Here is a 27,165-nt window from a genome sequence, read left to right as displayed (position 1 = left end):
TCCTAACTCTGTGTCAGATTCTTTTAACTCCACTTTAGTGGACACTGTACTTTCAGGAGCCCTCCTACAGAAGACCTCATTAATTTGGCTGCTTTGATATTTGAGGAGTTAAGAAATACCCAGTGACAGACTACTAAGGTCTGACTGACTTGACGAGGTGTCAGGGTGATTTCTGTGCACGTTACTAGATAAGGAGAATATGTGTAGGCTCCTCGCTATCTTTTGCGTGTACTTCCTTTTCTCATCCAAAAGCAAGGATAGTGGTTTGTATCTCTCATGATTGTTTGAAGAATTAATAAACTAAGCGGTGTACACCCCTAGCAAAATACCTGGCACATGGTGGTGAGTGATGGGCAGATGTTGGTTTCCACCTCCTTCCTTATTTTATACTATTGCTATTTGCCAATGAGGGAGTTTTAAATGACAACATTTGTACAGCTGCAAATAGAAACCAGTAGCCAAAACCTAGACTTAACGCCACTTTCCGGCCTGAGTCAGAAGCCCTGTGACAGGAGCAGAGAGGTTGCATTGCTCAGGAGCCTGAGACAGCTTGCTCTGGGTTTTCTATAAATATCTAGGAAGGGGTGTCGCAATATGAAGCACTGTGTGAGCAACTGTCATTTAAACACAAGGCCAGCCAGCTGGCTGAGGTTATTCAGAATGGCAAAGCCCAGTGAAATGAATAAAACATCCAGACCTAGACAGCCATCATCAACTCTTTTCCCCCAACTTAACCAGTGACAGGTGCAACTGAGGCATGAAGCCTGTTTTTTTAGCATTTCACTGGGACTGTGTAAAGTACTGTGGAAATTCATCCCCTTTCTGAGCTTATACCGTGTTTCTCTGAAAATAAGACCTAGCCAGACCATCAGCTCTAATGCATCTTTTGGAGCAAAAATGAATATAAGACCCGGTCTTATTAAGACCGGGTATAATATAATATAATACCAGGTATAATGCAATATAATACCAGGTCTTATATTAATTTTTGCTCCAAATGATGCATTAGAGCTGATGATCTGGCTAAGTCTTATTTTCTGGGAAACACGTTACTTTTATTTAGCCAGATGTAGAATTCTCTCTGCCTCTACCACCCTTTATTTAAATTTATCAACAAATGCTAAGTTTTTGGTGTAACACTTTCCCTTACAGATTTGGTTGCTGTATTAGTCTGCTAGGGCTGCCATAACAAAATACCACAGACCGGGCGGCTTAAGCAAGAAGCTTATTTTCTTACAGTTCTGAAGGCCAGAAGTCCAAGATGAAGATGCCGTCAGGATTTGTAAGGCATCTTTTCCTGCGATGTATAGCTAGCTAGCTACCTTCTCACTGTGTCCTTACATGGCCTCTTCTCTGTGTGTTCATGGAGAGAGAGAAATCTCTGGTGTCACTTCCTCTTCCTACAAGGACACCAGCCCCTTGGACCTCACCTCTATTGCCTCATGTAACCCCAAATACCTCCCCAAAGACCCCACCTCCAAATATCACCACATTAGGGGTTAGGGCTTTAATATATGAATTAAAGGGGGTGGGAGCACAATTCAGTCCATAACAGTTGCTTCTCCCTTAAATTATGTTCCATAAGATCTCTAGCACTTTCTTTTTCTTCATGCAATAATCTTCATTATAATATAGCATATAATCGTTACCAAGTTTTAGGCAAATTGCAAGAATTAATCCAAACCAGTGCCTTTTCCCTTAGTCCCTAGTCTTTAGTGGAAAAAGCAGCTCAGGGAAAGGGGGAGTGTGGTAAGCAGAATAATGGCTCCCTGAAGCTGCCCACATGCTAATCCCCAGAACCTTTGACTATGTTAAGTGGCAAAGGGGCTTAAAGATTGCAGGTGGAATTAATGTTGCTAATCAGCTGAATTTAAAATAAGGGGTTATCCTGAATTATGCAGGTGGGTCCAATGTAATCACATGAGTCCTTAACAGTGGAAGAGGGAGGCAGGGGAAGAGTTAGAGAAAGATGTGACTATGGAAGCAAGGTCAGAAATGTGCTGTGTTGCTGGCTTTGAAGGTAGAGGCCACAAGCCGTGGAATGTGCGTGGCCTTTAAAAGCTGAAAAGAAGGAAATAGATTCCAGAGCCTCAGGAAAGGAAGGTAGCCCTGCCAACACCTTCGTTTTAGCTGGTAAGACCCAAATTGGACTTCTGAGCTACAGAACTGTAAGCCAGTACATTTACTTGTGTTGTTTTAAGCCACTGCATTTGTGATAATTTGTTATGAGATGCATAGAAAACTAACACAAGGAATTGGAGATGGAGGGAAGAGGGTGGACTTGAATGTGTCTGTGGGGACAGAGCCCCAAAAAGCAGTTTCCAGGCTCTCGGCCTCACATAGAAAGGTGCTGGCTCAGGTAGTAAATGGCCATCGACTGTGATCAAATGGCCAGCAGCTGTGGCTAGTTGGCCGTCAGCTGTAACCAGTGAGCCATTAGCCATGAATATAACTGCCGTGGCTAGGCTAGGAGAAGAGGCTAGCAGAGAAAAAGAGAAGAAAGGGGGAGCTAGCAAGAAGATGGTGGCTGAGTCTGCAAGCGGCACAGTGAGGGTTGAGAATTGTGTTGCTCCTGGTTCCTGTGTCTCCAACCCAGCCGCCAGCGAGAGTATAGTGGTGTGACTCCCCTACCTATGGCTCCGTGGGTGTTCCTTTTTGGCCTCACCATGTCCTGCGTTCTTGTGTGGGGAGCAGGAGCAGAGACCCCACAGTCCCCGCCTGACGCCCCGCACGACACTTGGCGAAGTCGGCAGGATCCCCTGCACTACACATGGCGCAGCGAGCAGGGTATGGTGTCGGCCAAAGCTCTCCGAAGGGCAGTGGAGCAGTTTGTGCGTGAGTCTGAGGAGGACCAGGAGGAGCAGCTGCCTGAGAGCTGGACCCCCGTGGAGGGGTGGGAAGACGTGGACGGTTCCCCAACAAGCAGAGGCTGGAGAAAGCGAAGGTTGTTGCGGCCCTGTGAGCTGGGAAGTGCTTGCTGGGGCAGCCCGGATGCAGGACTTGTAGTCCCAGGAGGAAAGGCTTGCTGAGTCCTCCGTGGGAGCTGAGGGTGAGGTCAAGGTCATCCCTCACCCCCAGGACAGCCCTGGTGAATGACTATGGACTATGGGGAATTGCCTTCCATCCCTAATTTAATGGACAGCTTGACTGTTTGGGAACATACCACCATGTAGTGGAACTGGCGGATGTTTGCTTTTGTGTCTTGACCGGCCACCATTGAGAATATGTAAGCACCTTGACTGTGAGTCGCTGTTGTTCCGGCACGGTGCCCTGAGAGGCCCAGAGAGAGTGGCGGTGCCCTGAGAGGCCCTGGCTGTGTCCAGGAAGCCGGGCTGTGCCGAGAGAGAGTGGCGGTGCCCTGAGAGGCCCTGGCTGTGTCCAGGAAGCCGGGCTGTGCCGAGAGAGAGAGTGGCGGTGCCCTGAGAGGCCCTCGTGTGCCCGGGTAGACTAGTGGTACCCTAAGAAGTCCAGGAAGTCTGGCTGTGCCCAGGAGTACTGGTGGTGCCCTGAGAAACCCTGGCTGTGCCCGGGGAGACTAGTGGTACCCTAAGAAGTCTAGGAAGTCTGGCTGTGCTCAGGAGTACTGGTGGTGCCCTGAGAAACCCTGGCTGTGCCCGGGGAGACTAGTGGTACCCTAAGAAGTCCAGGAAGTCTGGCTGTGCCCAGGAGTACTGGTGGTGCCCTGAGAAACCCTGGCTGTGACCAGAGAGCTTGGCTGTGTCCAGGAAATAGCATTCACCTCCAGGTTCCTCGCACAGGGCCCCTCGCGGAAGACGCTTGTCGCGTAGATTGTGAGGCGAGAGCCTGTAGGGGTGGAGTGTGGGGACAGAGCCCCAAAAAGCAGTTTCCAGGCTCTCGGCCTCACATAGAAAGGTGCTGGCTCAGGTAGTAAATGGCCATCGACTGTGATCAAATGGCCAGCAGCTGTGGCTAGTTGGCCGTCAGCTGTAACCAGTGAGCCATTAGCCATGAATATAACTGCCGTGGCTAGGCTAGGAGAAGAGGCTAGCAGAGAAAAAAGAGAAGAAAGGGGGAGCTAGCAAGAAGATGGTGGCTGAGTCTGCAAGCGGCACAGTGAGGGTTGAGAATTGTGTTGCTCCTGGTTCCTGTGTCTCCAACCCAGCCGCCAGCGAGAGTATAGTGGTGTGACTCCCCTACCTATGGCTCCGTGGGTGTTCCTTTTTGGCCTCACCATGTCCTGCGTTCTTGTGTGGGGAGCAGGAGCAGAGACCCCACAGTCCCCGCCTGACGCCCCGCACGACACTTGGCGAAGTCGGCAGGATCCCCTGCACTACAGTGTCAGGTTTGGAACTAGGGGATTTATATATGTTGTCTCTTAGTACACTGTTGAGATGGGTATTAAGCGTTTCTAGGTTAGGAGACTGAGACTCAGAGTTTAAGTAACTTTCCCAGAGATACACAGGTAACCAAGTTAGTACATGAGTGTCATGCAGGGTGTTATGCGAGGTCTCAGCTCCTGCTTATGGTGAGGCCAAAAAGGAACACCCACGGAGCCACAGATAGAGGAGTCATAACACTGTATTCTTGCTGGCGACTCGGTTGGAGACACAGGAAGCAGGAACCACACTACCTGCAACCTGCCGTCCACTTCTCTCTGCCCCCCAACCCCACTTGCTAGCTGCAATCCACCGTGCTAACTGCAGTCCGCTCTTGCTAGCTCAGCCACCATCTTCTTGCTAGCCCCCATTTTCTGCTAGCCTAGCCACGGCAGTTATATAGTGGCCAATGGCTCACTGGTTACAGCTGACAGCCAACTAGCCACAGCTGATGGCCATCCAATCACTGTTTATGGCCATTTACTACCTGAGCCAGCACTTTTCCATATGAGGCCGAGAGCATGGAAACTGCACTCCTGGCTCTGTCCCCACAATGAGCAATCTGGAATTTCAAACCAGGTCTGCATAGTCTGTACAAGTGAGCCTGGTCTGCACGTTAGCCCTAGCTCTGCTACTGTGTGAGGAAAAGGTACTGGAATTATTTTAGCCTCAATTTCTTCAACTGTAAAAACTGGAGAGAAAAATAAGGTCCATGAGATTTGTATGAAAAGTAAAGTGGGAAGTCGGTATGAAAGAACATGATGTGTATGTATCTGATGTAGAGTCTTCTCCAGCTGCCGCATGCCTGAACATTCATAGTACTAAATGAATGATCTAGGAGATTGAGGGGGCTAGAGGTCTTCTTGGGTCATACCTGGCCTTGGTTACTTATAAGTATCAGCCAGGCACTGTGAAAATCTCTGTCCTTCTGTTGGGTGTCAGGTGCCTAGAAATATGGCTTTGGCTGCATTCAGAATCACTTCAGAGGCTGAAAATCCCAGTGTGGTAAGATCACCTCAGTAACGGTTAGGGAATGAGGAGCAGGGTGAACATTACTTACTATCATGTTTGTCTCTGGTAGCATTTTATACTCTAATAATTAACACAAGATTGGTTTTGCTAACACTAGTATTTATTTGATATAAATAATTATCTTAAAGCCTGGAATTTGAGTGAGCTACTTAGCAAATAAATTCTAGTCAAAATTGTTTGAATGATCATAGTGATTCATTCAATCATTACCTACCACCAAATGTGTGAATAGACCTTTTCAAGTCACTTGGGTATGAGAATATTGGTGAAGAGGGCTAGTAGTACTCATTGTTTGGTGTCTTTTAGACTATTTAAATAAATCAAATGTTTTTCCTGAGAAAGCTGGATTTCTGTACACGTATTTCTGAATCATTTAGGGCCAGTCCACTGCATCGTCACATCTAAAGGCTGTTGCGTCTGATACTCAATTATAAATAATGCAACTATTGTAGATTACAAAGTCTACCACTTTTGAGCATTTGTTACTCGGTGATATAACAATAGTGATATATCAGTGGAACGTCTAAGGGATCCATGCATCAAACATTTATTGACCCCCACTTTCTGTGATCCTGACACAGTCTGTGAGACTATAAAGATGAGTAGGTCACTTCCCTGCCTTCCAAAAAAAGCTAAAAACCTAATGGGCAAAGCTCGACATATTAAGAATTCATTGCCTCATGATGTAAATAGTGTAAGACTGCCAAGGAATCAGGCCTCACACAAGTACTTCTTATTCGTACTGAATCAAATTTTTATGAATTTCGTGGCAAATGCTTTAAAAATGCTTTAGACCTATAATCTATAATCACTGAATTAACCAGTGAACAAATCTTTAATTATTTCATCTTGTAAAGCTAAAGACTCCTTTTCAGATGGTCATTTAACCCATCCCAGAACCTCCATACATAATTGTTGTTGAAAACAACAGAGCCTCTGAGAGGAGTGCACCATAACAGTTAAGTTCTCAGAAGTCAGACTTGGATCCAGATTCTGGCTGTAATTCTTACTAGTTTTACAACCTGGAGTAAATTATTTCACCTCTCTTAGTATTAGTTTCCTCCTATATAAAATGAAGATAGTAAGTATAACTCTTTCCCTCCTTTAAAATATACTAAGGTTCTAAAAGACAGTTAAACCCATTTATTGGCAAATCCAAGGTGGCTCCTTTGGAAATAATCAGTATGTGAAGTTCATGGGACAACTATGAAAGTTGATGGTATGTTTGGTTTTTATCTCATGATATTTTTACTGTAATTGAAGGTTTCTCCTTTTAGCACTCCCTGTCAAGTGGCTTTTGCACTTATGCATTATTGAGTCAATAATACTGATAAAACACCTCACGACTTCAGAGATGGTCTCATAAGGAACCCCTCAAAGTTCCTTTGTGGTTTTTAGTATCTTCAATTCTCTAATAGAATATGCATATTTATATTTTTGTATTTTCAGTGTCATCATTCTAACTTAGGTAGAAAAATAATTAGAATAACTATAAAATTGGTTGAAATTTTGTGTTCCAAATATTTTAGTTTTTTTAAGATTTCAAATTTGTAATTAAGAAAAATACATTTAGTCAGCTGTTTATTGAACTCATTTGATTTGACAAATTAAATGAAAACCTTATGACTTGTATTATAATTCTTACTGTTTTAATAAGAACTTTAAAAATTAAAGCAGCTCCTCTCTTTCATGCACTTCTATTCATAAGGAGGAATTTAATGTGGAAACTTTGGCAATGGTCTCGCCAAACTTGTTTCTAATTAAATTTAGTTTCATTAACTTACATTCTCACAGTCTTTTGATTCTTGACATATATTTAAAATAGCATGAAACTGTATTCATTGCCGGTTTTCTATATTTTAGAAAGAACAATTTCTTTAGTTTGTAAAAGTTGGACATATATTTACTGGGAAAGTAACGGTCATGATTTCATCTTGATATACTCTCTTGCTTGACAGTGATTTAAAGGGACACTATCTTCTATAACAAATCACCAACTTCCATTGTCTTAACGCTCACATACCAGCCAGTATTGGGATTCCTGGTTGATGGATGGCTTCTTTTGAGTTTGGGTGGTGATTTTGAGACCTCAGCACCTTCTAGCTCAGGGCTCTGCCATTTCCTAGCACCCCAGTGTGCTCTGCATTCAGTCAGTGGATGAGAGGCAGACTAGAGAAGGCACCCTAACTTCTTAAGAACCTCTGGCCCACAGACACATACATCAATTCTCTCACCTTCCATTGGCGGGGAATAGTCACGTGCTCACATGAGGATGTAGTGGGAGCTGGGAAATGTAGTCTCTGCTAGGGCCACTGCCTCCCGGTGACTACAGTGTGGTAACAAATATACCAACTATAAAATTCTGTATAATTGTTTATATAGGTACAGTGTGTAGATACCAGTGACAGTAGGACATGTTCTTTGAGTTCTTTTGTATTTTTTTATCCAATCATGTTCAATAACAGCATCAATTTTTAACAGTTACCCAGCACTATAATCTGTAACTATAGAACAGTTTCTTTGAAAAATTAATTGCATCAGCTTTGAACCTGGGATGTTTTGGCTTCTGTATAAAATTACCAGCAATCTAAGCCTTTGTATATTATTTGAAAAAATGTAATTAATATTTCCATATTATTTTTTCAGGATTTTTCAGTATTCTAGTTTTGCAAGTGTAGTGACATAGCAATTTTTTAAATTTTTATTTTTTAATTGCAGTTGACATTCAATATTATTTTATATTAGTTTCATAGCAATTTTTTACATTCTTATCCTTATGTAGTATTTTGCCATAGCTTTGTAGTCTTATAATATAATTTGATATCCAAGATCTAAAGATTTTTTTAATTACAGCCATGCACCACATAGTGATGTTTTGGTCAATGATGAATTGCATATATGACAGTGGTCCCGTAAGGTTATAATGGAGCTAAAAATTTCCTGTCACCTAATGTTGTTGTAGCCATTGTAATGTTGTAGCCAACATATTACTCACGTGTTTGTGGTGGTGCAGGTGTAAACAAATATTACTGTTTTGTGTATTTACTATACTTTTTATCGTTATGTCAGCATTGACTTTTTCTACTTATAAAAAACAGTTTGCTGTAAAACAGTATGTTGTGTTCCTCTGACAGCAGCCTCACGCATCTCCTGTTTACATCTCTTGATCGCATCATTGTTTTCTTGCATTTGACTTAATTTTGTATTGTTTTGTACAGTAACATGCTGCATAGGCTTGTAGCCTAGGAGCAATAGGGTATACCATATATAGCCTAAGAGTGTAGTAGGCTACACCCCTAGATTTGTGTACCTGCACTCTGTGATGTTCGCACAATGACAAAATCACCTCACAATGCATTTCTTAGAATGTATCCCCATCGTTAAGCAGCACATGACTAACAGTGCTTTTTTAAATTTCAAAAGATATCTGATGTATTTTTATAGAAAGTGCCATAAGTATGTAATAAAAATAAAATTTGTTTTAATGGGATCCTGCTAATACTTGATCAGTGCCTCACTAGATTTCCAAATGCCTAATTATAAAATGCTCAGAGTGTTCTGAGAAAATATTCAGCTTGATTTTAGGGATATATTTCCAGAACTATGTAAGAGGGAACTCTTTATATATCCGTGGAAACAAACTGCCTGAATTTTCTCTTACACATGTTTGAAATGGGTACTTCATGTTACTAATCTTTAATCATTCTCCTAAGCATTGCCTGACAAGATACATGCTTCCCATGTAATCTTTGGCTTGGTGACTTTTTAAAATAATTTCATTGACACGATTCACTTTTTGTTCTTCTAACTCGTTTTTAATAGGGATTGTTTTTGAAGTATAAATTTTTTATTGTCATTATTACTTGCAGTTTATGGGCAGTTGTAAAATTTTCTAGTGTTTTCAAGTCACGGGTGCCAGAAACAGATTGAATTAACGTATAAATATATTTTATTTGTTCTTATTTTGTGGTTCATATGAATTTTATATGCATAAGATTACCTCCCCCCACCAAAAAAAGGACCTTGGAAGTGAATTACTTTGGCTCATTATTCTGCAGCTTTATCTTAAACATGGTAAAATAATACTTGCAGTTTTGCTAAATCCACAATGCTATACAAATAGCGCCATCTACAATGGAAGATTAACAGAAGGACCTCTTTGAGACAGTTATAAGAATGAATTTTTACAAAACTTGTGCACTTTATCTTTCAGCCGCTTTTCTCTTAACATGCTGTCCTAAATTTTCATTTTGAAAGGAAGCGTTTTGCATGCTAGGAGTTAAGAAACATACGGAGAGTAATTATAATGAAATTTAAATAATTCACTTACATTTCTTTGCCAATAAAATAAAGCATGTTCTCTTAGGTTTTTTTAATAAGCTCTAAAATATGTCTTTCAATTTACTATTATTATAAAAGAAAAAACTCAACACTGTCATCTTCCCAAATCAAATATTAATGTTTTCCAACAACAGATTTGGCAATCATTCAGAGGCAAGCAGTTTTAGATTTTCAAGTATATCCTAACTGCTGTTGATTGCTCTGCAGTCAGGTCAGATGCATTCTCTGCAGGAACATTTTCAGAGGTACTGTATGTTAAGAAAGGGAAGTTTTCATTTTTCATCGTCAGCCTCATTTATTTTCCAGACCTCTGAATTTTTCATACTAAGCAACAGCATCTCACTTTATGAACCATGGGGTCTTTACTAATTAAACAGAGTCAACAAGACTGATTTATTCGCTCTCTCTTCAGTTGAATTACCAAGCGCACAAATCAGAGAGGAAATATTTCTAACACTAAAATGTTCTCCAAGCCAGTAAATCTGGGATTATGTCATCACACTGGTTATGGCAAAGTTCTTTAGTTACAGTGCCCACTAGGACATAAAATTGAATGATACACACAAATGCCCCATTGCAGCATCACAGGAAGAATTCCAAGTTTTTCTTAACAATAATCAGAAAGCCCTAACTGTCAGTAAAGTTAGCCATGATCATTTATTGAATATGTACTTTGCCAGGCACTATACCTGCTTCACCTGAGTTTTAGAAGCATTGGCAAGGGAAGCTTTTAAAGCAGACCCGGGGTGGAATATGTACTTTCCGCATAGAACACTATCTCTCTGTTGCTTTAGTTTTATTTTTTCTAGTGCGTAGCTGTTGTAATTGCATTTTTGGTATTTAAGTGTGTGTTTTTAAAACATGCAGGAAAGCATGTTGTGAACCTAAGATTAATCAGTTAATATTTTATGGCATTAGTTTTGTATTTGGAGTAAGGTCAGATGTTGATTTGTGTCTTACAAGTGCTTGATGAAGGTTACGGACAAGGATGGCTTTCTGGTGGAACTTTCTAATATTCATTGTTCGGAGTCTATAACGACATTTTTTTCTTAGACATTTTGCTTTTGATTATTTTAAATGATCCATCTGACGAAATGTTCATTTATGGGCAGTTACAATATTTCAAGCATGAGAATTTTTTTTTGTTTTAAGTCAGATAGGAAAGCACGCATCTAGATTTATCCCTCAGGTAGTTGTTCCTGTTTTTCTCCCTTCCCACCCTCCTCAATTAGGGAACAGTGTAGAAGAGAGAGGATTTATAATAGTTTAAGTTCTCTTCTTTGGGCTAACATGTTGTAAATGTGCTGATAAACATTAAAGTGTGTATATATATACATATATATCTATACCAAGATTTTAAAATTAGCAAAACTGTCTCATCAAGCTTTTTTCTTTCAGTTTTAAGCACGTACTTTGTAAAGGATGATGTGTCCTCATTTCACCTTGCAGTGGCATTCTAGCCCACTTATGTTACACTCATTAGTATTTATTTAAAACCACTTTAATTTAGGCAGCTTTCCAGCTCTGTAAAGGCCTTGAAATGAAGTTAACCTGTGCAGAATCAAATGCTTTAGTAGGTTTAGCCTCCATAATTAGAAATTCCATTAAACCATTTTAGAGGTAATAGTAACGTGGATTACTATCAGGAGAGTGATTCTTTGTACCACTTAGCCACACTCTGAGTTTCTGAAACTATGAAGCTGACTGGGCCTCACCACCTTCACGTTGATTCTTAAACAACTTCAACTCTTTCATGCGATCGTGAAACTGTCAATAGTCTTCTTCTATGGAAAGATGCGTTTTTAATACTTAACAGAGAAGCTGAACAATTTACTTAGGGGGATATGGGTAGAATTTAGAGTATAGGATTGAAAACAAATCAAATCTGGTAATGACAGTGAAAGTGACCATTTGGACTAAGCCCAGCATTTTCAGTTATTGTCAGCAGCAGCCAATACAGCAAGTGCAATTATGTGGTAATTCCCAAACTGTGCTCTGTAAAACACTGGCCCCCTTCGTCTGCTAATAGGGGCATGTGAATTTGGGAAATACCACGTACTCTTGGAGAGCCATAGAACACAGTAGTATATTTTAGGCTCCGGGAAGTCCTACAGTAAAGAAACCTACTTAACTGTGTTTAACCTAGTGTATCTCAAACATATTTGACCATAGAATTCTCTTCTTCACATAACATTTATTAAAAACCCTTGGAACACACTTTGGAAACTGTTACCCTGTAACGTGGGAGATACTTTCAAATCCACAATCTTATTCGAGCCTCAATCTTCGTAAGTGCCAGTTCAGAAGGACTTGCTCTACAACATGACATTGTAATGTTGTAGTGCAACACTGCTTCTGAGGTTGAGTTTGGATAGGAGGGCAGGGGCCCCAAACTGAGCTAGGATGGGTGAGGGCAGTGGGGTAAACCAGGGCTAGAAAGAGTATCCAAGGAAAAGAAGCAAATCATCCTAATTCCAGAAACTGTGTCCAGCACGCAGGAGCTTGCCAGATTGTAGTAGATTTAGGAGACTCATCCAGCCAAAGGCTGGGAGTTGGATACTACATCTGAGAAACACTGTTCCCCAGGTTGGGGCATGCCCTGTGATGTTGTTTCACCATATCTTGTGTATGTCCTTCCTTACCTCTGCTTGGGTTCTTCCCTGAAATACTTAGTGATTTGTTCCGAGAGCATGTTAGACACCATAAATTCAGAGATAAGGAAACATAGGCCCTGCCCTCAAGGAGTTGCATATGTAGTAAGAAGGCCTGAAAATAAACTTTTATAAGGTTGCTTAATATAAGGGGAGGCCGTGGGCACAGATTGGAGGAATCTAGAGGAAGACTTGTTCTTTAGAATTAGTAAGAGTTAACTAGATTAATGAGATGGGAGGAAAGAAGATTGTACGAGAGAAGAAAGTATTGTTGAAGTAGATAAAAAACAAGCCATTTCATACTATAGAGTAAGTACCGTATTTTGCCATGTATAATGCGCTCTTTTTACCCAAATTTGTGAGGGAAAAATAAGGATGCACATTATACTTGGGTAGCAGTAATTCCGTATCTATATAAATGTTTTTAATTCTTTTACTTATGCTTATGAGTTAAAAGTTAATTTCTAACTCTAGAAATTAATAACGATATCCGCATGCAAAATAATACCCTGGGATACGATAATGGGTTTTGTTGAACTTACAACGAACTTGCAATGATGAAGAGTTCTTGGCCTTCTATGATGCTCAAATATCGTAAATTTTACCAATACATAAAATTTCTTGTACCATAATATGTTAAAAAATAAATGCTAAAATTCCTTAATAATACAAAAAAAAACAAGTACTTAAGTGTAAACAAATAAAAATCTGAATTAAAAAATTAAAACAAAAGATTTTTTTTCCCTGAAAGTTTGGGCCAAAAACGTTGGTGTGCATTATACACAGCAAAATATGGTATTTGATCCAGAAGGCATTGGTTGGCACTGAATTTTTAGCAAGTGAGCAACAGTGTGATTTGTCATTAGAAAGATCTCTTGGCTGGAGTGGAGCATGAATTAGAAAAGAATTAGAATAGAGGCAGAGAGACGAGCAATTTCCGTGACTTAGGCTAAAGTATCGGAAAGGGAGAGGAAGGAAGAGGTTTCAGAGATGTTACAGCAAGATGGTCACAGGACTCACTATGAATGTCAGGTAAGGAAACGTAAGGAATCAAAGATGAACATGCTCCTGCATTTCCTTTTACCCAAGAAGAAAAAAAGAAGTGGATTTTGCTGAACCTTAAAATATGTCTAAGACTTATTCAAAGGATTGGATCCCGTTCCAATTGCTTCCTATGACAAGGGACTGCAGTAGGGTAGAAACCGTGTCACTAGGATCGGGACTTGCATGAAAGGGGAGAAAAGGACAATCTTCCAGGTTGTAATTGCCTTCCTTGTTCTTCTCAAGTCACGTAACACAGACTACATCCTGGATCCATCCCGTGATGAGTGCTCTGCACCTGTCTTGCTCAGAGGAGAACGAAGAGGAGTGCTCCAGAGAACTGCCTGACCAGAAGAGTTAATGGTTTTCTGTAGGAAGCTGAGCATCACGGTCTCCTGGCATCTCAGTCTACACAGATGACTGAGACGCGGGGGTCTACCATAGGAGTAAAACACATTACTTGGTGAAGTCGTGAAATGGAGACTCTGGATTTAGTCTATTTTTGTAAAACTTTTTATATAACTATATACATTTATAAAATCAGTTACCACTACAATAGCTCTTTAAAAATAATCTAGTCATATTTTTTGAAATCATATATAATTTGATTTTTATATTATGTACATATACTTTTCATATATAATTAGATATTTGTAATTTCATATACAGTTCTTTATAGATGTGATACAGTGATTTTTATCATTAAGACATGTTGGAAAATCGTGCAGACATAGTGAAACACTTCATTTATTTGATAATCCACTAACCTTTTTTATCTGTCATAGGAAAGTGATTTCAGAAAGCTGTGGGGTTTAGGTTTGTTGTTTTTTTTTTTCAAGATCACAGACAACTATCTCACAGGCTACTGAATACAGCCTACATTTTTATGGAGCTTTCTAATTTACATCATGATTTTCAGACCCTGTTTTTATTTAAACCATACAGCACGCCTGTGAAGCACATCCAGTGGGTCATTTTTCTTCTTGTTTTTCAGTTAGGGAAAGAGTGGTTCAGAGAAATGAGGCACCTCGTCCCGGAGCTGAGACTCATACCCAAGTCTTCTGATCCCATGCCCAGTGTTCTTTCCTCTGCACCCTGCCGTCCCAGCAGAGGGAGGTCACAGCCCAACACACAGGGCACCTTGGTTCTGTTGATGCAGCTGAGCCCCACAGCTGTGCTCTCCACTAGCCACAGAGATTCTGAAGGCACCTCGCAGTCACACATGGCCCCCGCATAACCCCACTGTTCTCCTATAAACCCTTCCCCCTTCTTTACCTCCCAACCCTCACCAGGTAGGAGCATGGTCTTGTGATACTTCAACAGGCTTCTTGCAGCAGCTTACATATTTTTCAAGGTAAAGGGGCTGGCTCACATCAGGCCTGCTTAGGTTGCCCTAGCCAGCGGGAGTGTGTGGGGGGAGCTGGGGAGGAGAAGGGCACCCAGCATCTCCTCTGCTATCAAAAGAGAGACATCCTGGACTCTCTTCTGCTGCGAGTTCAAGGCTGACCTCATTATTGCTGGTCTCACCCTTCCCACTAATTATACATTTGATTTGATTTGATTCGATTGTAAGGATGCTACTAGACAGTTTCTGGCAGGAATGAGCCATTAACTTAGAGTGCTCAAGATTTTCTCTCCGTTTAATGATTTAAACCTGGGTCTGGGGAGGGGGATGGAGGGGGAAAGAAGTCATTTTAAATGTCCTGGACATTAGATACCAACTGAATAATAAGAAGGCACTTATTCTTATCCACTGTTATATTTTTAGGCACTATGCTTAGAAAGAAAATAAGAATCATTAGTTAATCAGGATACCTGTTCCCAAACCATACCTGGTAACACTGAGAAGCTACTGTCTGTCACTCTGGCCTATTCTTTTCTCTTCTCCCTGCTCCCCCTGCCCCAATATACCTCTTCCTCCTCTTCTTATCCTCTCCTTCCTTCTCTTGCTCTCCCTATCTTCCTCCCCACCTTTGACATACAAGTAGAAAACAGAATTCTGAACCTGCAGGTTCTGGAAGGAACCTTGAGGATCATCTGATTCAGTGATGTTCAAACCTTTTTTGGTGAAAAAAGACTTTTTTTTTTCTTCAAATGAATTCTTATACAGAATCCCAATATATGTAACAGATTTTTTTTAAATATTGCTGCTCTGCTTGAAGCAAGATGGAGTCCCAGAACGTCTGTGCAAACCCGGAGCTCCATAGAATATCGTGTAAGAATCACCAGTCCTAAGAGTTTGCACAGCAAGTTACCGGTAGTGGCCAGGTCAGGAGCAGACATAGATCCTAAGGCTCCCACTATACTAAATTTCATATGGCGTATACTATAGATGTGTATTGTAAATATATCTATACCTGTGATGATGAATATATGTAGGATTCATAATGTATGTCTTGAAGGTCACATCCACGCTGATAGGTAGTCAGTAGCCATGAGAAAAGTTTCAGAATGGCTGGAGAAGACTTGTGTTTCACCTGACAGCTATTGGAATATTAGGAAGCTGCAGGGAGACAAGTTTTGAGAGAAGCCCGTGATGGAGCTCTTTCCTTGTGTCCGCCAGAGGTAGTGAGCTTCTCAAACACCTGAAGTTACTTTCATAAATTAGTAATCTATAATTGTGAAAGTGCAGTTTTTGTTGTTGCCAAATTAATGGTGTGAAATCTCTCTCCAGCTTCTGGGAGTGTTTCTCTAATTTGTTTCCAGTGAGGAAACACAGAGGAGATGCTAGAGTCGCCTGAGATCAAGGCCCTCAGGCACCCATTTCCCTGACAGACACCTCATATGTTACCTTTGCTGTTTTGTGCCACCTTCCTCCCTGCTTCTGGCAAACACTGAATGGAAAAGGCCTATAAGAGTTGTACTATTATTTATTAAGCATTTTGTGCCATACCTTGGGATTGGCAGTTTGCATATATTAGTTCATTATCTTCTTAAAACACCCCATGAGGTAGGACCTATCCTCACCTTATTTTGTAAAGAAGAAAACTTAGGTTTAGAGAGATTGCTAACTTTTGCCTGACAGCCATACAGCACTTAGGCGTAGAAGCTGGGGTTTAAGGCATGTTCTGTGCAGAGCTGCTTAGCTTTCGTGGTGCATAATGCTTGGGGCAGAGATGGGTCAGTTTTAGAAAGAGGCAGGTCCCGGTTCAGTGCAATAAGGAACTTTCTGGTAGTTAGTGCTCGGGGAAAAAAATTCCCCAGGAAAAGTGGACACGTTGTCCCAGGGGTGTTCAGTCACTCTGAACTCCTTACTGTGGCAGTGTGACTGAGGAGGTTCAGGCTCGGAAGTGGCTGGACCTTTGAGCATTCTCTGAGATCCCCTCCTCTTTATGCTTCTGTGACCTCCAGACCAACAGATAAGTGCCCTGAGAGCTGCGCAAAGAAACATGTGGTGGGGACTCATTAAGAATCTTTTTTCATTGCCAACAGAACCCCACATTGTTTTTTGGTGCGTTGACATTTACATAGCCAGCCTTTCTTTCATATAAATCAACCGTATCGGTGTGGTCATTGTAAACTCTTCTCCGTTGACCTGCTGACTCAGATTTTAGGGTTAGAACATCTCGATGTCCTTGTGTCCTCCCATCTCACTTTACTAGAGTGACCAGGCTTAGCCATCCTTATTCATTCTCAGAATACTTCCTGAGCTCCAACAATGTGCCAAATAAACACTGTATTAGGTACTAGGGTGAAATACGGCAGGTAGCCAGCCACTTCCTGGGCTTTGCTTGCTGTTAGTTAAAAAGTAGAAAGCTTCTCAGGTGGCCAGAATTGAGCAGCTTCTCTTTAAGTTTTTGAATTTTAAAAATCTATTTCCATTTTAAAAAAAACAAATAGGATAAAATTGAATAAAGTGAGGGGGGAAAAAAAGCCCATCTCACTTTCCAGACGTAATATCATCACTAATATTTGATAAATATTTTTACTCAAAGGAAATCAGCTTTCTTTTGACTTAATGTATTGTGATTACGTTTTATGTGAATACATAGATCAATGTTATATTTCAAATGTCTGCATAAATTTGTATAGCCAGCAATCTATTAATGAATGTTTAGGCTGTTTTAAGTTTTCTTCTGTTACTAACAATGTCTCAGTGAACATTCTTATATTTATATTCTTATAGCATTAAATCCTTTTCCTCATATATCGATGCACTCTTGTACCAATATGTGTAGACTGGGAATACATTCATAAAAGTAAATTGCTATGTCAAAGGTATGTTTATTTTAATTTTGGTAGATATTCATAAATTTTGCTCCATAAAAATAGAACCAATTTACACTACCACTAATAGTCTATGAGAGCTTCTTTTCTCTTTATTACAGGACTTTCTTTGGTCCTTAGACTGCCAATAACTTTTCTGATTGTTTTTGTCCTTAGAAGAGTAGCCTTCTTTCCATCATTGCCTAAAGACCTCAACTTTGTCATTGTTAGGTTTTAGTTGTCTTTTCGCAGAGACTGACTCGCCTTGTAGAGGGGAATCTAGCATTGACTAAGTCACTGTATGTGGAACACGTCATTACTCTCAGCTTTTAACCTGAAAATATTTACCTTTCCCACTTTATACATAATGGTGATAAAAACCAACTCTTAAGTGAGCTCACTTGGGCCAGAGCCCTTGGAAAAGTGCAAAGCACAATACAAACACACCTGCATGTTCTTTGAGTCTCAGTCTCCCCATCATATAAGAATGATTTTAATCCCCTGCGTCTTCCCAAACCAGTTCACCTCAGCATCCATTTCCTGAGCACCTGCTAAATGCCTGACAAGACGCCAGGTCTGGAAGTTACTATGCTGACTAGTACAATTGCCTAGTACTAGTCAAGAAGCTCATAATCTGGGTGGCTGGTTAGCTCAGTTGGTTAGATCATGGTGCTGATAACACCAAGATTGCCTGTTTGATCCCCGCACGGGCCACTGTGAGCTGTGTCTTCCTTTAAAAAAAAAAAAAGCAGCAGCAACTCAAAATCTAAAACCTTTTCCCTGTCTTTTTTTCCCAAAAACCTTCTATTTTTCCTTAAGAGTAAGAAGTTAGGGTTTGTTTAATAAGAACCCCTGAAGAGAGCCCTTTATCACTCTCTTAAATTTGAATAATTGTAAAATAATATTAACAACACCCCTTGACCAGGAATAAAAGACACTGTATGAAGGGCCGCTCCAATAATAAATGCAAAGCAGCTGTAAAAATATAGAGTCAAATGATACTTTCATAAAGTGCTTTCAAAATTAGAAAATATTATTCTTTATCTAGGGGGAAATGGGACATTTTTATTTTCTCTGCTAAGTGCAATGCAATTTCTTCAAAGGTCAACTTGAATTGTACACTATATACGAGAACAGAAAGAACGGAACTCACGCCCTCCACTGCATATAACTTTTGAGAAGAGAAAAAGAACTTGAAACAGAATATGCCTGTGGAGCTTAACTTTAGAAATAAAATACCCAAAGTGTTTATCTGTAACCATCCACATGTAATACCATTGTGCCTACATGGTGATTGTGTAAATATTAAACGCAATTCTGTACTTGTTTTCTTCATATGACTTTTTGCATTAACTACATAGTACTATTAATACTACTCTTGTTGACTTTTTCTTAAGTTTGATTTTCACTCTTGGGGTCTGAGGGAAAGTGCAGTCAGATTAATAGCTTGGACCCCCATCCCCGTATCACCAGATGATTTTTTATTACTACCCTGTTTATTTCTTTTACATTACATATCAGCTGGTAATGATCTTTTGCTTATCGTCTTCCTTCATAATAGGGGTAATAGTGGGAGTAAGCTCCGTGAGGGCAGGGGTTTCTCTCTTTTATTTACCCTGCTATCCTAGGCCTCTAGCGCAGGGCCTGTCACGTAGTAGGTGTTCAGTGCACACCTGCCAAATTGGATGTGTAATGTTCTGTCCATAACTAAGACTTAGTTCTCATCCTTAACTCTCATGCCTTTATATTCATTTATTCCCTTAAAATACTTACCAAGAGATCCTAGATGCCAGACGCTTTCCTAAGTACTAGGGACAAAATGCAAAGCAGGCTTTGTGGCCCTACCCTCCATGTGATTCATATTTTATGCAAAGGACATTCAACTTAAATTAACTAAAGCTTTTCCATTTATTTTTGTTCTGCCCCTTCTTTATCCCGTGTTTGAACTTCTAGGCATTTAATGTTCATTGCCTCAAGAAAGAGGTGTGACATCAGAAAGCAGAGGAACACATGTTCTTTGAGTTTTAAAGGTCTGGCTCCTTAGGGAACTGGAAAGGATCCATGATTTAGATGAAAGATTTGATAATGAGGAAAAGCAAGGCTTTCCGACTCCCTATCTTGAAAATAATTCCCCTGGCTGTGGGAGGGGAGAGAGACCGCAGACGTTGGTGGGGCTCAGAGAAAGGGGCAAAGGCCCCACCTCCTGGGGGCGGCAAAACCCCAATTATATTTGTTAGTTCTGAGAGCAGAGGAGACCCATTCCTCACTGTATCCTAGAGTGGAAATGATGTCATGGTATGTCTAGGGAGATGAGGCCTTGGACGAGTTTCAGTGAGCTTCCTCCAGCCAAATATCCAAACTGGAAAATCAGATTGATTTCCATGAACCCGAAAGGATTCTAGGAGTAGCAGGAAGACCCGCTGGTCCTGAGTGAGGATGTTTTTTCATTCAATCCCCACAGCCTGTCTCGAAACCCAGTTTGGACAAAGACATCAGACCATCCAAACCCAGAGTGCCTCGCCACTAGATAAGCCTCCCCGAGTTTAACAGTGACTCCAAAGAATGAAGGGAACTGCACGTTGGCTGAGATTAGTGTTGGTCAGTTTCTTCCCTACTGATGTTTCCTTCCTCACACAGGGAGCTCGTTTAGAGTAACACTTCTGCCCCATCTCTGCCCCACTGCTCTCAGGCAGTGACTTACTCCGTGAGCTTGGGATAAAGAACAAGACATGTACTGTTTCTAGAACATTTCTTAAATACATTCCCTTTTCTCTGCCCCATGCAAACACTGCCTTTTCATTTTTCAGGTCGTTCTCATTTATTACCTGGATGATTGCAGTGTAGGCAATATACCTTCCTACCTCTCTACCACCCCTGTCTTCAGCACTCTCCCCACCATACTTCTGTTAGAATTAGCTTTCTGAAGCACCAGTTTGATTCTGGTGCCCTCTTGCTACTTTTCAGTAGTTCCTTAGTATTTGCCATTCATTATCTGATCCCTTCTACTTTCTTTCCAGCCCCATTTTTCATCCCCAACTGTCACTCAGATAGGCTGCTTGTTCTGTCTCGGGAACTTCAGCCTCATTTCCTCATCAGATTCCTTCTCCTTCTTTAAGACATCACTCTTGATTCACCTCTGTGAAGATCGGGACACATGCTGCCTTCCACATGCCCAGCCGTGGGCTCTGTGGGTGCCCCCTCTGCATGCCCAGCCTCGCTTCCCACTTGGGGGCAGTGGGAAGAACTTCCACCCTAAGAGGAGTTGCTGACCTGTTTGTCCAAAAACGCACTAGGTGACTATATTTATTTGCTAATTCATTTTTATCTGGTGAGCTGGGTTACTGAGTCTTCAAAGCTTCCAATCCGGTCTTAGCCTCTCCTTTGTGCTTCCTCTCTCCATGTGGTAACCAAAATCAGAACTCTGGTTAAAGCCAACCCCTCGTCTCTCACTGTGGCTGCCCCACTTAACAGCAGTGAGGCAAGTAAAGCCGGTGGAGCTGGCAGGGAAATGGGAAGGTAGGCAACCGGCTCAGTCTCTTGTTTCTTATTTGTCTACTGTTGCATTGGGGTGTTTTTATCCAGAACTCGGGGGGGGGGGGGGTGAGAAGGTTAACGGGGAGGAGCCACACTCTGAAATCCTGCCTCAGCCCCCATCACTGCAAACCTCTTAACAAAGCCTCTATCACACTATATTGGCAATTAATTTGGGCAAGAGAGAGACGTGTATGTTTCTCCTACTAGACTGAGCCCTGTAAGTCAGAGTCCATATATTATTTTTTATCTCTTGCATAAGACATGGCATAGTAATATTCAATAACTATTTACAGGCTAAATTTAAAAAGTGATTTATTGTTTTCAAAAACTCTTAGCTGTCTCCTGCTTCTGGCAAAGAGAGACAAAGTGAATGAAAAAGAAAATGGGTTGGGAGTTTAAGCATGTCTGCACTAACTAGTTCCAACGTTGGAACAACATAATGGATTTTGTTGAAGGAGGAATGTGTGCTGCCTAAGTTTGGCCATCACACTGTATGATTGCAGTGGGGGTGGGGATGGTAAAGCGCATATTCAAACATTGTTGATTTGCGGAAGGTTTTGGAAAAAATACAACAGGATGATTTTGGTATGAAAGGGTAGATAAAGCCTGAGAGCAAATACAAGGTTAGTGCATTTCCAGGCAACCGCGTTCAAACTTCTGTTCTTATAGGTTAATTAATCATGTTGCTGAAGAATTGATTTGGCACAAGGGAGCTGTTTATTGCTACAGTACTCTGCAAGTGCAGAAATTATCCCATCTATAACTAAGCCCACTGGAATTGCTTCACTCTTGCTGTTTCACAGTGGAGAAATTCATCTTTCATCAGCAAAATATGGGAAGGGAAAACAGGAAGACAAAACAAACTGGGTGGGTAATAAAGCGACCTTGGTATATAGACAGTTCAGGTCACGTATTTCTCTGGAACAGAATATGAAAAAAGATGTTTGTGAGCAGATCCTAGCTCTATATACTGAGTAGTTTTATCATTCAGGGAACTAATCCACGCATTTAATCTAATGCCAGCTTTTTATATTTGCATGGTGATCTCATGAGTTATATATAGTTCTGTGATCACCATGAAAAAAAATGTAAAAATTTGCACCAAATTAAATGCGTAGAGTACCTCGCTGAGTGGTAAAAGTGCTCAAAATAAGGAAAATCCAAAGGAAATAGGATGCGTGTGTATGTGGGGTGTGTGTGTATCACACACACGCACACACATATACACACTTTGGAGAAACAAGAAATATTTGATAGACTAAAGTCTACCAAATTTTAGGATTATGACCAAACTGGTGGTTTCTTACTAACCAACGGAACCTCTACTGTCATAGATGGTGACAAGTCTTTGCAGTTAGGTCAGTTTTTCCAATATTGCTAAGATTGCTCATTGATTATATTCCTTCTGTCTCTTTGAGTACCATATTCCTCATTAGTACTTCACCAAATTTAAGACTCCATCACTTATAAGATTCACCATTATTTCATAGTATCCCTAACTATGAAAAAAGGCATTAAAAATATAACATAGTACTTAGAATGTCTGTCTTATGGCCCTTTAAGTAAATCTAAGAGATTTTTGAACATATATTTTCATCATGTGTTTATATAAAGGAAAATGAAATAGAAATAAATAGTGATATTCCTGAAACGTCTACATATTTCGAATGGAACTCTTCTGAATCTGTTTTGAATCAGAGTTGCCGTCCACATTTTACACAGTAGCATCCTTCCTGTCATCAAAGTGAAGCATTTCTCAGAGAAGAGCTCCACTACTGTTTCTGGGATTTTCCCCTCACATCTTTGACATCTATTCTGCAATTTTGATGTTAGCATTTTTGGATCTTTTCGAAAGGATTTGATAGATTTTTAGATAACAATCAGGATTCATATTCCTTCATCAGATAGTCCTTAAATGCTTTACTCACTGCAAATGGAAGGAGTGACAGTCCACAGGAAAAACAACCAGGTTCATGCATGCACAGGCAGACAACTATATCATGGTTTCCCAGCCAACAGCAACGGTAAGATATCATTCGTTGTAAGACACATCTTGTAATACGTTTGGTTCCCTAGAAATGAATATTTGTGTGACTTAGGAAAAAACAGTAGGAAGATGGAGAAATAGGACCAACAGAAAAGTAAGGGGGGAATAAATAGACAAGGGTGTGATGTCAAGCAAAGCCCATGGGGAGAGGGGCAGGGGCGGGGGTAACTTCGCTCAGTGCCACAGGGGAGCTCTGGGGACAGTGCAAGTGCTACCTCAACTGTCCAAGTAAGAAGTCAGGGAGCTGTAGTATTTCTAGCCCTGCAGCGTCAGCTCTTGGTTAAGCATGGGAGGCCTGGGAGGGAGACGTAAATTTCCAGGTACCATTGGCTCTACATAGGCAAGAAGGATTCTTGCAGCCCTCCAACAGAGAGATGCAGGTGCTGGATGTTGAGACTGAAAGCACACAGAGCTGATGTTCAGGAGAGCAGTAGAGGGATCCAAGAGCACTGACAGTGTCTGCTATACATCCCGATTTCAAAGACATTTACATATGAAAAATGTGTGTCTTAGAACTGATGAAATACGGTATTGAGGATCAAATTTCCTTGTACATGAGTCATCCATAGCATCCTTAAAATTGAGTTAAAGACGAAATGCCTTAACAGATGAAAACAGAATGGCCTTTCTGAAAAATTATTTAATTGAATCAAAATAACTTGAAAAGCTCTTCCTAAAAATCCTAACAGAAAATACTTGGAAGAGATCGAGTGATTTGTCCCTCCACATTCAGGGAGTTGAATGTCTAAGCTATCCAAGACAGATAACTCTGTATTACTTACTCTGTGGAGTGAATCTTTAAAAAAGCGGTGGACGATTCAGACTCACTCAATCATCTATTCCAGTGCTTAGTTCCTTGCCAATTTCAAAGAAATTGGAAACAAACCTTCCCACCTGTGATAATGAGCCTTCCTTAGAATGATTGATTAATTACTTAAGATATGTATTTAAGTATTTCTAAAGCACAATAATATTCTATGCTAGGGTACATGACAAAGCTTTCTCAAGTATTCCTAGGGCGTCTGTAAATCACTACAAACTTTCTGGAAAACAGTCTTGGCATATCTATCAAGAACTTTTAAAATGTTCAGACTTTTTGACCCTGTAGTTCTACTTCTATGAATTTATCCTCACAAACGGTCACAGTTTTAGACCAAAAAATACTGTATTGAAAAGATTTCCTGAAGTATTATTTAAAATAGAAATAAATACCTGTGTGCCTCAAACCAGGGTAATGTCTAATTAAAATATGGCATCTAACCTGATGGAAAATGTTTAATAATGGTTAATGACTCAGGGAAAGTATCACAGTATAACATATAAAATTCTCTACAGCGAACATGTATTTTATAAGAAAAAGTAAATGTTTCCCCTTACATTTTTTTAGAATTTTGCTTTAGAACTCTGTTTACAATCTGGTGAAATTCATAATATTATAGGGGCTGGAAAGATGAATATTGGACTGTGTCCATGAATGAAGCCTGACCTTTTTATTTTCAATACTCAAACTGGTTATTGTGGAAGCAAAAAAAAAAGCAGATTTGCATTTAATATATGTGTCAGATTCACTGCATTTGATGCTTGTTCGGGATTTTTTTTTTTTTCCTTGCTAGAAATGCTTAAGTTGTCACAGACATGATACTTCTTTTTTCATTCTCTGGGGAGGACCAGGTTTGATGGCAGAGTAAAGACTGAGGTCCTTGCTGCTATTGTGGGTGTCAATTTAAGTATTCCTGGGTGGTATCGTTGAGTGAACTGCAGGGCACCTCGGTTTGCCATCTATATCTTGTCATCATGAAAGATCCAGGCCCTATTTTTCTCTCCACTGAAAACATTTGTGCAGTAAAAATAGCAATGGATTTCTAGCAGAGTTGATGCATCATTAGGTTTTAACCATTAACTCTTTGTACCTAGAGCCAGGTCTGCAGTATTCTTCCTTTAGACACGGTGCCTGGTGCAAAGTGTGCCCCCAAAACATTAGGCGAGCTGCTAGATAACTTCTTTGCAGGCAGCACAAACTCTTAGAGTCAATATGAACTTGTAAATTCCTCTAGTCCAATGATCTTACAAATGAAAGTATCCTTTTAAAGCAAATGAAAGCATCCTTTTAAAGCATGGCTTTGCTCGGATATTCCTACCAAGGAGGAAATTGCTAACTCCTTCAAAAAAATTCTTGTTTTGCCTAAAGGTGATTTTTAAAATTCTCTTCTAACATTCAACTAAGATGATTGATTTACCAACAATAAATGACCAGTGAATTAGTCTCCTCTAGTGAATTTCCTTTGCTGACCTCCCCACCGGAGACTCAGCTGGACTCCAGACCCTTTTGAACACATCCCATCATGGTGTTTTATGGTCCATCTGAATACACATAATAAGATATGTGGTGCCATCTACATGGCAAGTGTACCTCCTATCATGTTGTGGGTTGACTTGTGTCCCCCCAAAATTTGTCTGTGAATCCTAACGCCCAGTGCGTCAGGATGTGACTTTATTTGGAGACAGGCTCTTTACAAAGGTAATCAAGTTAAAATGAAGTCATTAGGGTGGGCCTTAATCCAATATAAGGACTAATGACCTCATAAAAAGGGGGAATCTGGAGATAGACACCTGGGGAGAAGACCATGGGAAGACTGGAGTTTGATGCCACAAGCAGCTACCTGAAGCTAGGAGAGAGGTCAAGAACAGAACCTTCTCTAGTGCCCTCAGCGGGCGCGTGGCCCTGCCAACACTCGATCTCTTGGCTCTCACCTCCAGAACTATGAGACAATAAATTTATTGGTTACGCCACTCAGTTTGGGGTACTTTGTTCCTACAGTCCTAGCTCACTAATATACCCCCCCACCCAGAACTACCCCTTTTAAATAAGAAAAACAGTTATATTTATAGTATTAACAACCCTGAGTGATGGTATCACTATTGATCATTCTTTGTAGATGTGAGTTCTTGTCCTATTGAGATCAGAAGTCAGCTCTCTTGGAAGCATGTCTGAGAGTCTTCTCTTATGGAGTGAGCTCACGAGACCGTGGGTACCATTTGACCCATCTGCTTAGTAGTAAAAACAACCCTCCAAGTGGCCCATTTGGGTGATGGCCAGGCCTGATATGTTAAGAGACCCATGGCTGCACAGTAGAATTACCTGGAGAGATTTTAAAACTCATGAAGTCTAGCCAAACCCCCAGACCCATTATATCTGAATCTTTGGGCATAGGACCCAGGCACCAGTGTCTTAAAGATCTCCAGATGATTCCAGTTTGTAACAAAAGTTGAGAATCCCTGTCTTAGTTTGCTGTGGGATCATAACTAAAACTTTCCAGGGAGAAGGTTGCCAAAAAAAAGTTACATTCTTGGGTGCACATATTCTTATAGTCACAAAATTGAAGCTGCAACTTCAACAGTGCTTGCAATCAGATACACGCACACATTCCAACTGCATGATTTCCTTTGATAACTTTCACTTATTGCACATTTTAAGACCGCCCCTAAATCCCCCCCCTTTTTTTATTGTTAATGATAATACCTCCTAATCACTTTTGTATACAATTTAAAGTTTGCATCTCATGGTAACCTCATGAAGTAGTCGGGGTAAGCATTTCTGTTTTGCATATGAGAAAACTGAGGCTTAGATAGGGTATGTAACTTTTCCAAGTCATATTAGGGTTATCAACTTGTCCCAATTTCCCTGGGATTTTCCCCATTTTAAAACTGGAGGTCCCACCTCCCAGGAACCCCCCTCAGTCCTGGACACGTTGGGGTGGTTGGTCACCCTGCACCTACGGCAAGAGGTGGAAAGGAGTCCAGTTAGTTACCTGCTCTTAAGGACAGTAAAGCTTGTGTAAGCCAGCCCCTCCTTTCGTGGGGAGAAGAAAAGACTTGGGTAACTCTCCAGAACCCCTGATGGAATTCCTTCCACTCTTAGAAAGATATTGAGGGGTTGCCAGGGCAAAAAGAAAAGAAAAAGTGACTGTGTCTCCTG

At 40.7% G+C, this 27,165-nt stretch overlaps 1 protein-coding gene across 4 annotated transcripts in view; it reads left to right on the top strand.

Moving 5' to 3' along the window:
- Positions 1-18,937, top strand: part of STXBP4 (syntaxin binding protein 4) — a 147,007-nt gene extending 128,070 nt beyond the window's left edge. For all 4 annotated transcript variants that reach the window (XM_033089637.1, XM_033089640.1, XM_033089639.1 and 1 more), the window contains one exon: positions 13,649-18,937. In XM_033089637.1, the coding sequence (XP_032945528.1) occupies positions 13,649-13,763 (115 nt within the window). In that variant the 3' untranslated portion in view covers positions 13,764-18,937. The remainder of the gene's footprint in view (positions 1-13,648) is intronic.
- Positions 18,938-27,165: the final 8,228 nt, after the last annotated feature.

Source organism: Rhinolophus ferrumequinum, chromosome 21, assembly GCF_004115265.2.
Source record: "Rhinolophus ferrumequinum isolate MPI-CBG mRhiFer1 chromosome 21, mRhiFer1_v1.p, whole genome shotgun sequence".
Classification (NCBI taxonomy): domain Eukaryota; kingdom Metazoa; phylum Chordata; class Mammalia; order Chiroptera; family Rhinolophidae; genus Rhinolophus; species Rhinolophus ferrumequinum.
The sequence above is the reverse complement of the archived record's forward strand: the minus strand, read 5'-3'. Positions and strand labels throughout refer to the sequence as shown.